This window comes from Hipposideros armiger, unplaced genomic scaffold, assembly GCF_001890085.2.
Source record: "Hipposideros armiger isolate ML-2016 unplaced genomic scaffold, ASM189008v1 scaffold_8, whole genome shotgun sequence".
Taxonomy (NCBI): Eukaryota; Metazoa; Chordata; class Mammalia; order Chiroptera; family Hipposideridae; genus Hipposideros; species Hipposideros armiger.
In genome coordinates, this window is record NW_017731358.1 from 7,979,252 (window position 1) to 7,993,720 (window position 14,469).

The following is a 14,469-nucleotide window of genomic DNA, read 5'->3' on the forward strand; positions in this document are numbered from 1 at the left end:
TATATATATATATATATATATATATATGCTCAATGGAATACTACTCAGCCATAAGAAAAGATGAAATACTGCCATTTGAGACAATATGGATGGACCTTGAGATTATCATACTAAGCAAAATAAGTCAGACAGGAAAAGTAAAAAGCCATCTGATTTCACTCATATGTGGATATAAAACTGAAAGCACACTGAAAGCAACGTGAACAAGACAAACAAACAAACAAAAACGCTTAGACACAAACAACAGTTTAGTGGTTATCAGAGGGGAAGGAGAAAGGAGGAGAAGGTAGAAGAGGGTAAAGGGAGTCAAATATAAGGTGATGAAAGGAAAATTCATTTTGGGTGATGAACACACAATGCAATATATAGATGATGTATTATATTGTAGAATTGTACACTTGAAACCAATATAATTTTACTAACCAATGTCACCCCAATAAATTTTTTTAAATTTAAAAAAATAATCAAACTGAAACATGGACAGAAAGATGAAAGCATAGACAAAAACTCAATAATGATATAGATGATTTAAACAAGATTGACAAAGTTGACCAAATTGAAATTCACAGAACACTGCACCCCAAAAATACAGAACACATATTATTTTCAATAATATTTTCATATTATTGATTTTGGAATATTTACCACAACTGGTTATATGCTTGGCTGGAAAGCAAAGCTCCACAAATACTAATTGATTGGAATTATATACAGCATATTATCTGATATAGTAGAGTTATGCTAGAATTCAATTTTTCAAAGTTAACAAAAAAATAAAAGAAAATTCCCAAATATTTGTAAAAGTGGTAGTACACTTCTAAATAACTCATGGGTCTATAAAAATTATTAACTTTCATGACCTGAGCATAAGCATAAGGATATATAGAAATGTACATAATTAAATGGCTAATTTAAGAGGACTTAAGAGTTTCAAAAGATGCTTGATTTAATTTTCCTTTATAGACCTAATTATCCCATTCACCATACATTTAAAGATATCTTTCCCCTACACAATAAATTGTCATAGTTAATGAATACTCTCAGGTCATGAAAGTTAATAATTATTCTCAAATTCAAAATAATAAATTTCTTTTTCAAAAAGATATATATCACATTTTTGTAACATTTAAATAATGTTATAATGTTTGTAACATTATAACATTAAAATAGGCAATGTTTGCAAGATTTAAATCAAATTTAAATTCCTGTGATTTAAATTTGTGCAAAATTTGTCAACTTGTATTTTATGTTGCTACCAGTGAAATCCAGTTAAATCCACCTCAATTGAGATTAAAAAAAATTATAACTGGAAGTCATCACTATCAATCATTTCTTCCCTCCAAAAGGGTCATAAAAGAGGTCAGAACATTTCCTTCAATATTCCAATGGTGGTGAATAGGAAACCATTCTGTCCATCTACACTAAAGTGTAGGGTCAAATCTACTCAAATCATTGAAACAAACAAAAAATCAGGAAGGCAATATCTGAGTAGGCAATATTTTTAGTGTTAAAGTAACAGAAATAGTATAACAACTCTTGAATGATCTTTAAATTTAATATCCTGAAATTTCTGCTACATTACTTATATTAAAATGTAAATAATATCAAAATTAGATCTGATATACAGAAAGAAATCATATCTAGTTTTAGCAAATATGTAAAATATAAATATCCTCATCTCAAAAACTACCGGATACAATAAAAATTTCCAAGGATGATGAATCCTAAAATACTGTGGATATAATACTCATGAATACTACTGAGACTATTGAGTGTTAATAATTTAAATAACACAATATGCATATGAGAAGAAAAAGAAAAAGCTTCAAGTACAAAAGAAAGAATGTCTGTATAGCTGCCATCCTTTATTCTCACTATACCTACACAAAGAGGTTTACTTAATTATGCATTGCCCATATACTGATGATTTTTTATGAACTATTACCATTAAACAAAATAAAATGAATGCTATCGGAGCTCTCAGAAATGACTGCCTGTTTCTATTATTCACCTACCTCAGTTTGAATAGTGCTAGCTAATCTGTGTAAATTAACTTCTCAGAGGTTTCTGTTTCTTTCATGAACATCAAATTTTCCTGTGATGGCCCTTCCCCATTCACTGCAAATAGTGTGATTGTTTCCCAAATAATAAACAAATATCAGAATATTTTACAGTTAAAGTACAAAGACACATAATAAAATACAAATTAAGTGGATGTGTGCTACATTCTAGGCCTGGTTGAATTCAACACTAGAAACATTAAAATTTAGTACAATTTGTTACAAATAAAGTCAATAACTTTTCCCATATCCATTCATATAATTTTCTCTTTCTGATTATTAATATTTCATCCTAAAATGTGAAATCTGAAAGAGGGGTCCAAGATGGCAGAGTAAACACTGTGTTTGTCTCATCCTGTGAACACATCAAACTTAAAAACAAATAATAGAACAATCAACCTGGAGAACCATCTGAAGTCTAGCTGAACAGAAGTTTTATAAATAAGGATGTAAAGAACCCACATCAAGACAGGTAGGAGGTGAGAAAAACAGGCTGGCCCCAAACATCCGTGTAGTGCTTGAAAATAGTGAGGAATATCTAGGCCACGAAGGTTCACCTTGGAGGAGCCAGGGATCTGAGCCCCACATCAGGCTCCCCAGCCCGGAGTACTGGTGCTGGGAAAAGGAGCCCTCACAACAACTGGCTGTGAAAAACAGTGGGGATTCTGACCATCCAGGTGAGATGAAAGGCTGCAGGAAAGCCAGATGTCCTCTTAAAGGGCCTACACATGGACTCACTTGCTCACAGGCACTCACCCTGGGCTCCAGCAGAGGGACAGTGACTGGCTGAAGGGGCATCGAAGACACATGGGGAAAAAAATGAGTTGTGTGGCTGTGGAGTGAGGACTGGAGAAACAGTTGCCATTTTCCTGTGTAGGGTCCTCCTCCTGTACAGTCAGCAGGTAGGAGCCATCTTTCCTATGTTGATTCTCCGCCCAAGCCCATGGCCACATCTGAATCTGAATTGGTCTGGTGAGCTCCACTTGTTCCACTCTGGTGACTCACTGAGACCCCTCCACCCCCAACTCCATACCTCACAAGGATTTATCAGCCACTGAACCTTACAGGAGCTGGCCGCTGGCAGCAGACCTCAGAGTGTCCTGGCTTTTTGCAGAGCTACCCCAGACCCGGTACTGCTGACAATCACCCTCGGTTCACAGTGTGGCCTCTGCCATGCACCTCCAGGTCCAGCACAGGCAACAACCACCTGTGGATCACTTTGTAGCTCCTGCTAGGTAGTCCCTGGCTGGCTATAGCAGGGGCTGACCTTGGCCTTCACCTAGCCCCTCTCAAGGGACCTCAGAACCAACATACTTGGAGGTTGGCTACAGACCACAGCAGAGCACCAACCAATTAGCTCCACAAGTGGCACACCCAAAGGGCAGTCTCAACAGTCACCAGAGCCCACTTGGGGTGAATCCCACTTAGTGGGGTAAGACTCCCACACAGCAGCTTGCAAGCTGTGGACATGGCCAAACCCCAGAGCCAGTCATCATGAGGGTCAATCCCACCCACTTACATCTCAATAGCAATTGAAGCTCAACTATAACAGGAGGGCACACACAACCCACATAAGAGACACTCCTGGAGCACCCAGCACAGGTGACCAGGGAGTCTGTGACACTAGGCCCAACAGGGCACCTACTTTATAAAGCCACTGGCAATACTAGGAGATGTAGCAGATCTACCTATTACATAGAAACTAACACAGAAAATCAGCCAAAATAAGGAAACAAAGAAATACATCTTAAATGAAAGAACAGGAGAAAATTGAAGAAAAAAGAACTAAACAAAATGGAGGTGCGCAAGCTACCAGAAACAAAGTTCAAAACAGTGGTTATAAGGATGCTCAAGGAACTTAGTCAGAACTTCAACAAAGAGATAACAAGCCTAAAATAGGACACAGAAACCATAAAAAAGAACCAGTCAGAAATGAAGAATACAATAACTGAAATGAAGAATGCACTAGAAGGAATCACCAGCAGACTAGATGAAGCAGAGGATCGAATCAGTGATTTGGAAGACAAGATAGCAGAAAACACCCAATCAGAACAAAAAGAAAAAAGAACCCCCCCAAAAATGAGGATAGTTTAAGAGACCTCTGGACAACATCAAGCACAACAACATTCATATCATAGGGGTACCAGAAGGAGGAAAGAGCGAGCAAGGAACTGAAAACCTATTTGAAGAAATAATGATGAAAAACTTCCCTAACCTGGCAAAGGAAATGAATATTCAAGACCAGAAATCACTGAGCGTCACAAACAATATGAACCTAAACAGACCCACCCAATAATCATAATTAAAATGCAAAAGTTTAAAGACAAAGAAAGAATCCTAAAAGCAGCAAAAGAAAGGCAACTAATTACCTACAAGGGGGCTTCCATAAGGTTGTCAGTGGATTTCTCAACAGAAACTCTGTGGGCCAGAAGAGATTGGCACAAAATAGTCAGCATGATGAAAAGCAAGGAGCTACAACCAAGAGTACTCTACCCAGTAACACTATCATTTAAAATTGAAGGAGAGATAAAGAGCTTAACAGACAAGAAAAAGCTAAAGGAGCTCATCACCACCAAACCAGTATTAAAAGGAGTATTAGAAGGACTTCTTCAAGACAAAAAAAAAAAAAAAAAAAAAGAATAATTACATATCAACAAGTACTTCTAATGTAAATGGACTAAATGCTCCAAAAAACATTGGGTGGCTGAATGGATAAGAAAACAAAACCTGTAAAGTTGCTGCCTACAAGAGATTCATTTCAGATCAAAAGACACACAGACTGAAAGTAAAGGGATGGGGAAAGATATTTCATGAAAATGAAAACAAACAAACAAACAAACAAACAAAAGCTGGGGTAGCAATACTTATACAAGACAAAATAGACTTTAAAACAAAGGCTATCACAAGAGACAAAGGACCCAGTGATCCCACTTCTGGGTATTTATCCGAAGAGACCCAAAACGCTACTTCAAGAGGAAATGGGCATCTATGTGTGCATTGTAGCATCATTTACAATGCCAAGATATGGAGGAAACCTGGGTGTCCCTGAGTGAATGAATGGATAAAGAGTAGGTGGTACATATATACAATGGAATATTGCTCAGCCATGGAAGGAAATGGGTTCTTGCCATCTGCAGGGGCATGGATGGGCATGGAGGGTATTGTGCTGAGTGGATTATGTCAGACAAAGACAGATTCAATTGATTTTGCTAATAAGTGGGATCCAAGGAACAAATAAAGAAACAAAACAGAAACAAACTCATAGATACAAAGAACATTTTGAAGGTTGCCAGATGAGAGAGGGGTTGAGGGGGTGAGTGAAAAAGGGGAAGAGATTAAGAAGTACATATTGGTTGTTATAGTCAAGGGGGATGTAGGGGAGAGCACAAGGAATATAGTCAGTGATACGGTAATAACTATGTATGGAGTCAGATGGGTACTCGTTTTATTGGGGTGATAGATGGGAAGGTGGTTGGCCAGCAGGGTGAAAAAGGTAAAGGGATTAAGAAGTACAAATTAGTAGCTACAAATTGGTAGTTATAAAACAGTCATGGGGATGTAAAGTATAGCATAGGGAATATAGTCAATAATATGATAATAACTATGTATAGTGCCAGGTGGGTACTAGAATGGTCAGGGGATCACTTCTTAAATTATACAAATGTCTAACCACTATGCTGTACACCTAAAATTAATATAAAACAATATTGAGTGTCAACTGTAATTGAAAAATAAAAAAAGGAGGGGGAGAGGTGAATGGGAATAAGAGGTCCAAATTTCCAGATATAAAACACATAAGTGGGGCCAGCCAAGTGGCGCGGTGGTTAAGAGCCTGCTTGGGATGCCAGAGGGCCCTGGTTCGGATCCCACATATGAGGGCCAGTGACACTGCCCTCTACAACTAAGATATTGAACAACAGCTCAACCTGGAGTTGGGCTGCCATGAGTTGCCGGCGATGGTGTAGGCTGCACCCACTGCTGCAGTGGGTTTCCATGGGCTACTTTGTGTAGCCAGCAGCCAGCGTGAGCAGTCAGCGCCGCTGTGAGCGAGCAGCCAGCAGCCGCCGTGAGCGGCCGCCCAGAAGCCGGCGACTGATCTGCCTCACCCGGGAAGAGCGCAATGATGGTGCCAACTTGGGCCAGTGAAGCAACGTCCTCCATAACTAGACTGAAGAACAAAAGGACAGCAATTTGTCTGTTCCCATTCCCCCAATTCCCCAGCGCTGTTCCCATCCCCCAATTCCCCAATAAAAATCTTTAAAAAGACACAAAAAACAAATAAGTCATGGGGATGTAATGTACAGCATAGGGAATACAATCAATAATATTGTGATAGCGTGGTATGGTGTCAGATGGTTGCTGGACTTATCATAGTGATCACTTCTTCAGTTATATACAATAAATGTTGAATAACTATGGTGTACACCTGTAACTGATATAATGTATGTTAGCTATATTTTTTAATAAAAATCTTTTATAAAATAAAATAGGAATAGGAATCTGAATCAAATTACTACCTTAAACATTAACCTTGGATATGTAGTGTTCCTCAACAGTTAGTACCAACATTTTTGGATATCTATAAACTTTTGCCTCAGTATTTTTTTACGTAAAAAAATATTGAAGCAAAAGGATGAGGGTGTAGGATGTAACTGCTATGATCAAAAGGTGTAGAAATATGTTTACTATTTACTTGACTCTTAAATTTTAGGTCAGGGTTTTCAGCACCCTGGCCTAGGGAAAAGAACACATCATTGCTGAAGTGCTGGCTTATGACAAGAAGAACAAAAATGTCAGGAATTCCCCATTAGTAGATGGCTAAATCTATATCAATTATGAATTTTCTAGGAAAATAAATTATAAAAGCAAGCATAAACATTAAATTATTTCTTGCTGTTATTTTAAAAAGTCTTTCAAAAGTACCAGTGGTTGGGGAAGGGGAGGATGGGAAATCACTGCTGATGGGTATGGAATTTTTTTGGAGGAGGGAGGGGAGGATGGAAATGTTTTAGAATTAGGGAGTGGTGATAGCTGCCCAACCTTGTCAATATACTAAAAATTAATGAATTGTATAGTTTAAAAGAGTGAATTTTATAGCATGTGAATTATATCTCAAATTTTTAATAAACAACAGAAATAAAAAAAAGTTAATCCAAAACTTGCTCAGGAAGTAAGTTCCTTGTACATTAAGAACTTTTTTAACTCATCCCTTCTTACCGTTCTCGGTTAAATTTAAGAGAATGAAGAATAGCTGGCCTTTTTTGTCTAAGGTTCCACAAATGAAGTGTATCATCTGAACTTGCACTGACCAAAGCACCCTGGAACAAAAAGAAGACAAATTAAGCAAGTGATTTACTTAATTTAGGGGTTTTGAGGAAGCAAAAACAACAAGCTACTTTACTGAATGTTTCCCTGAAGTTATTTGTATCTATGTAACCTAGAAATTTAAAGAAGGTCTACTGCACAAACTTCAATCAGGAAGACTAAGAATTCTGGAGTAGAAGAAGCAAGTAAACTATAGCATAGAGATCGGTCAGGATCACTAGCTCAAGGAATATGCATATACCATATAGTGCAGGGGTCGGCAAACCACGGCTCAAGAGCCACATGCAGCTCTTTGGATACGTACATGTGGCTCTGAAGTAAAATTGAAAATGAAAATAAAACTATCATAGCTTCATTTTTAGGATTGCTTGAAAGCGCTTGATGAGCTACATTTATTTTTGATATATAGGATACTGATCTCATTTCTCAGGAAAGTGGAAATTCACTTAGTATAGGGTGAGGATAAAATGGTATGTGAAATTAATAAAACATTCTCTACAGTAAATACTTATTTGCTCTACAAAAGATATAATATGCCAAAGGCAATGGAATTAAAACACAGCAACAAATGTCAATAACATTTTAGTGTAGTAGCTGAATAAGTCAAGCGGGGGAAGTCAGTATTATTAATTCTATGACAAAATTAGGAGGTAACTTATCATTGGAGGGAAGTGAACAGGACCACTGAACATAACAGCACCAACAGAGATATAAGACATATGAGAGTAAGCACATCAGTAGAGTGTCTAGGGCTCATTTACAAAAACAAGGTGAATCTACAAGAAGCACTACAAAAGAAGATTTATGAAAAGATTAAAAACTGTGAAGAAAACTACCAGTCATGAGGTCAAAAACTGTTGGAAGTTTGGAAAAAGGTACAGGACTTGAATGTGAGGTAGATAAAGGTGAGTAGTTTGGGATAAACAATGTAAACAGTGACAGGATGTTGAAGGCTTGTCTTTATACATTCTTAGTTATGCAACACAGAGGCAAACTTAGGGCCTTGAAGACAATTCTCAGAGGATCCAACCCAAAGGAAACACTGGGAAACAATTTATGCCTATCAGTAAACATCCATGAATAAGGCAAAAGACTAAGATCTTTCATCTAGGAGCTACAGAGTAAGTGAGACTTCAAAAAGGTTCTCATAGTAGATACTAATGACTAGTTATTACAATAAAATATTTTAAAGATGTTTCCCTTTTCTTCCTTATCTCTCTCTCTCATTTTGGTACCCTATAGCAAGAATACCTACAAGGTGAAATATGCTATGTTTGGTCAATAAAGAGAATCTCACAGCCTTCAGAGAAAGATTTTAAACCAAGAGAAGTAAGAAATGGACATCCATCAATATCACAAAATTGTCATGCCTCAGGTATCCCTGATACAAAGTTACATGAACCATTTTATTCATGCTTATGATTATAAATTTTTACAGAGGTATATACACAAATATTTAGAGACACTGAGTAAAAAATTACTGTTCTTGCCATAAGAAAGCAACCAGTGGTACCTCATTTTTTTCCCTCAAGAGTTTACTCTGCTAAGTACCTTAGCAGATTTTGTATGGCACAAACTCTTAGAGAATTTTTGCACTGACTGTCTCACTTAACATAAAAGAGCTCTAAAAGACTCAAGGATCCACTTTAAAAATTTGAGTCAAGAAGGCACAGACAATAGTTTAGTGGTTACCAGAGGGTAAGCAGGGAGGGGATGGTAGATGAGGGTAAAAGGGATCAAATGATGGAAAGAGAACTGACTCTGAGTTGTGAACACACAATGTGATATATAGATGATATATTGCAGAATTGTGCACCTGAAACCTATGTAATTTTGCTAATTGTCACCTCAATAAACTTTAGTTTAAAAAAAAGGCATTAAAGTAGCCTTCAACTAATGGAAGATCTTCAACCTTTCTGAACTTTATAAATACGTGCTTTTTCTTTAGGGAGTGCTTTATCACCACAGATCTATAAAAATAGGGATAGGGTAGGCAGCCAATTGTCCTAATAGCTATGGACACATAAATAAACACAAATGCATACATATACAAAAAAATGCATATTATATACAGATAAAAGAGCCCATAGGTAAATAAGTGAAAAGATTATTTAATGGAATAAAGACAAAACATGAAGTTAGCATTATAAAGTTTAAGTTAGTGGGAGAAGAGTGTGTAGAAAGAAAGTTTAATGGCCAGTCAAGTAAGCAAAGATTTTAGTAATTTTTAAAAAAACATTTAAATAATCTATAAATTATGCTACACAATCATAATAACAGGATCTTCTAATACATACAAATGTTTTCTTTTAAAATTTAATAAACTGACAAATAGAGTATACTCTATTTTATGTCTTTTATGAAAAATATGACCATGTATAATATTGCATACATATATATCTTCAAGCATTTAGAATCGTAATATAAAAAGATTACATCAACAGATACAGTGTGTGTGTGTGTGTGTGTGTGTGTGTGTGTGTGTGTGTGAGAGAGAGAGAGAGAGAGAGAGAGAGAGAGAGAGAGAGATAAATAGTAAAAAAAAAATCCTTACCTCATTGATTAAGAACTGGAGCTGCAGGACAGCTGCACCACTTTCGTGTTGGCAATAACAATCAACGCCAGGTCTCCCGAGTCTAATATAAATAAAGTCAAGGATTCTAACATTTTACTTAGCTCTAATATTAACAAGTAATGAAGAAACTAACTGATGTTTTGCTCTTTAGTTATCTTAATTTTTGTAATCAAAGAGTTGAAAAATCTTAGTCTTTGTTGATGCAAATTACAGTATGTGGCACAGGACATAAGCAAAATAGCCAAATAAGACAACCATCACATATATCTTCCCTCAACAACTATATTTTGGCATCCATACACACACAAAAGTGCCTTCATGAGAGCCTCCAGATCCAAGTGGGAGACTGTGAAATACTGATGAAGTCCAAGAATGAAGAGAGCCATTTTGAGAAGGCATGCTCACACCCAGGCAGCTGACTCACTAACTGTGGTCTTGGCTACAGAAATAGAAATAGCTCTGTACCCCATGAGAACTCAGCTATAGCCCTGTTTGGCTTTGCATTTGGTAACAAGCAAATGCCATACACCAAGGGACCCAGAGGAGTCACACCCACCCATGCATCAGGTAACAGGCATACAGACCTTGGTCCCTGCTTGCAGAACCACAAGAGGCCTTTGACCAACTCCAGCCCCTCTCTGCTGCAGCACAGAAGCCCCTGGAGTTAAGCCTGACAAATTTGGTCAGGTTATAGATTCTGAAATGGCCCTGTAACAGAGCTCAAGACCACCCCAGCCATATTTCATGAATAGTCTTGCGGGCACACGGACCCCATAAGAGATACTTTCATCTGCACACACCAAAATCCTGAAAGGGACCAGCCCCCTCACTCAGTCTGCTGAGCAGGCCTGCTGGCATAGGCACCAAACATGATACATTTCCATCTGTGCAGATTCTAAAAGAGCCCTATGTGTGGCTCCAGTTTCCTCACAGCCACAGTCTGCCAAGTCTTGAGAGTCCAAGGTCACAGCTGGAGACACTCCCATCTGGAAACCCTGAAAGGGCCCTATACTCTATTTCAGGTCCCCTCCAGCCATAATCCATAAACAGGCCTACTGGAACAGGAACCAGGCAGGAACACTCCCATCTGTTTACCTGGAGAAACTGAAAGGGCCCAATACATAGCCCTAGCCCTCTCACAGCCATAGTCAGCCAGCAGTCCTGAGGGACCAAGGTCCCAGTGGGAAACGCTCCTGTCTGCAACCTTGGAGACTCTAAGAGTGCCCTATACTCAGTTCCAGCCCCACCCAACTTAAGTCTGAATAGTCCTGCTGCCACAGGGACCCAGCAGGAAACACTCCTGTCTGCGTTCCTGAAGATCCTCAAAAGGCCCTAAATCAGCTTCAGCTCCTCCAAGCTATAAACCATGAGCAGTCCTACCAGCACAGGGACCCAGAGACAGACATGACTTGCACCACAGGAGATCCTGAAAGGACCCTATATGCCACTCCAGCCCCTCTAGTCATGGTCAGGGACCAATCCAGTCTATCCAGTGACCTGGAGGGAAAACATGCCCATCCATGGCTGCAGAGCCAGGTCTGTGAATCTCAGCCTTGGCTGTGGAATCTGAAACAGCCCTCACAGCCACAGTTCAGGGTCAGTGTTGCCCATTCAGGGACTCACTCAGTGACCAGGCAGCAGTCCTCCCAGGGGCCTCGAGGCAGATAATTTACCTGTAATACGTTCACTATCTGAGAACCCATATGTGGACCCTTGTCCAAGTGCCACCCTACTGAATAAGGTACTGGAGGCAGTTGCATCCGCCCAGGCACCAGAAAGGATCCACCCAGCCTCAGCCCTGGTAACAAACCCACTAACCACAGACCTCACTGCAGACCAGTGACAGCCTCATAATCAGCTCCAACCTAATACAACTGCAATTCCAGAGGTAACCCTATCACCTCAGGGAACAAACATAGGTCTTTATCACCTGAAACCAGTCTGTAAAGACTGGAAGAAGTGTTCTCACAAGTGCACAGATACCAATGCAAGGCTACATAGTTCATGAAAAATCAGGAAAATTTGAAAGGAAACTAACAGAACTCTAGTAAATGACTCCAAAGAAATAGAGATCTATGATTTGCCTGACAAAGAATTCAAAATAATCATCTAAACAAACTGAATGAAATACAAGAGAATATAGATAGACAAATAAACAAAATGATGAAAATAATTCATGAACAAAATGTATTTAATAAGAAGAAACAGAAACCACAAAAAAGAACGAAACATAAATCCTAGAGCTGAAGAATACACTAACAGAGTTGAAAAATTCAGTAGAGAGTTTCAATAACAGCCCTAATCATGCAGAAGAAAAAAATTAGCAAACTTGAAGACCAATTATTTGAAATTACTATATTTTCCCATTTATAATGTGCACCTTTTTGTCCAAATTTGCAAAGGAAAAATAAGAATGTGCATTATACATGGGTAGTACTAATTCCATATCTACATAAATGTTTTTAATTCTTCTATTTATGCTTATGAGTTAAAAGTGTAACTACAGAAATCAATAACAATAGCCATATGCAAAATAATACCCTGGAATATGACAATCGGTTTTGTGAACTTAAGATGAACTTGTAACGACGAAGAGTTCTTGACCTTCTATGATGCACAAATATTGTAAATTTGCTACTGGTACACAAAATTTCTTGCACCTTGTATCTGTTTCTGTGTTTTGTATTTGTTACATAAAATTTCTTGTACCATAATATGTTAAAAAATAAATGCTAAAATTCCTTTATAATATAAAAAAGTACCTAAATGTAAACAAATAAAATTTTAAATTAAAAAATTAAAACAAAAGATTTTTTTTCTGAAAGTTTGAACCAAAAATGTGGGTGCTCATTATACACAGCAAAATATGATAGCTAGTTAGAGGAACAAAAAGAAAAAAGAAATGAAAAAGAGTGAAGAAAGCCTAAGTAAATTATAGGGTACCATCAAGCAAACAAATGTGTGCATCATGAAAGTACCAGAAGAAAAAGAGAGAAAGGGGCAGAAAGATTATTTAAAAATATAGTAGTGAAAAACTTCCCGAATCTTGGGAGAGAAATGGACATCCAGGTAGAGGAAGCTCAAAGGATGATGAACCCAAACATGACTATTATGAGACATATTATCATCAAAATGTTAAAGGTCAAAGACAAGAGAATTTTGAAAGCAGCAAGAGAAAAACAACTCATCACATACGAAAGAACTCCTATGAGCCCATCTGTGGATTTTTCTGTAGAAACCCTGCAGACCAAGACACAGTGGGGTGATATATTCAAAATGGTAAAAGAAGAAAACTGCCAAGCAAGAACAGTATACCCAGCAAAAATGTACTTCAGAAATTAAGGAGAGATAAAGACTATCCCAGACATACATACATACATACATACATACATACATACATACATACATACATACATAAATAAATAAATAAATAAATAAATAAATAAGGGAGTTCATTACCACTAGACCTGCCATTACAAGAATGCTAAAGGGAATTCTTCAAGTTGAAATGAAAGGATTCTAGGCAACAACACAAACACATGATAGTATAAAACTCACTGGTAAGAGTAAATATGTAGTTAAATTCAGATATCCTAATACTATAATGGTGGTATATAAATTACTTGTATCTCTATTATAAAAGCTAAAATAACCACAGCTATAATAATTTGTTAATGGATGCACAATATAAAAAAAGATGTAAAGTGTGACAATACCATAAAGCATTGGAGGAGGGGAAGTAAAAGCGTTGAGTTTTTGTGATTGAAAGCAAGTTGTCAATAGCTTAAAATCGACTGTTATATGTATAAGATGTGTTATGTAAGCTTCATGGTAACCACAAAGAGAAAACCTATAGTAGTTACATAAAAAGATAAAGAGAAAGGAATTAAAGTATACAAACAACATATGCAAAAAATAAATCACAAAGAAAAACAATAAGAGAGGAAGAAAGGAAAAAAGAAACTAAAACATTTTTGAAAACAATTAAAGAAATGGTAATATGTGTTACTTATTAATTGCTTCAAATGTAAATGGACTAATTCTCCAATCAAAAGACACAAAGTGGATGAATGGATTAAAAAACAAGATCCAACAATATGCTGTCTACAAGAGACTCCCATTAGTTTTACAGACACATGTAGGCTGAAATTGAAGGGATGGAAAAAGATATTCCATATAAATGGTAACCAAAAGAGAGCAGGAGTGTCTATACTTTTGTCAGATAAAAATAGACTTTTAATCAAAATCAGTCACAAGAGGGGCTGGCCAATGGCACGTTGGTTAAGAGTTGGCTTGGGACGCCAGCTCTGAGCAGCAGGGCCCTGGTTTGGATCCCACATTAGGGCCAGTGACACTGCGCCCTCTATAGCTAAGATGGTGAACAACAGCTCGACTTGGAGCTGGGCTGCTGTGAGTTGCCGGCGATGGTGTAGGCTGCAGTGAAGCTGCAGTGGGCTGCCATAAGCTACCGTGAGTGGCTGGCAGCCGGCGTGAGAGGCCGGCAGCCAC

At 37.7% G+C, this 14,469-nt stretch overlaps 1 protein-coding gene across 1 annotated transcript in view; it reads right to left on the bottom strand.

Moving 5' to 3' along the window:
• Window positions 1-14,469, bottom strand: part of STXBP5L (syntaxin binding protein 5L) — a 241,372-nt gene that overhangs the window by 184,092 nt on the left and 42,811 nt on the right. Inside the window, exons 4-5 of the mRNA XM_019650992.1 lie at window positions 9,940-10,021; window positions 7,278-7,378 (exon numbers count right to left, since the gene is read on the bottom strand). Of these exons, the coding sequence (XP_019506537.1) occupies window positions 7,278-7,378; window positions 9,940-10,021 (183 nt within the window). The remainder of the gene's footprint in view (window positions 1-7,277; window positions 7,379-9,939; window positions 10,022-14,469) is intronic.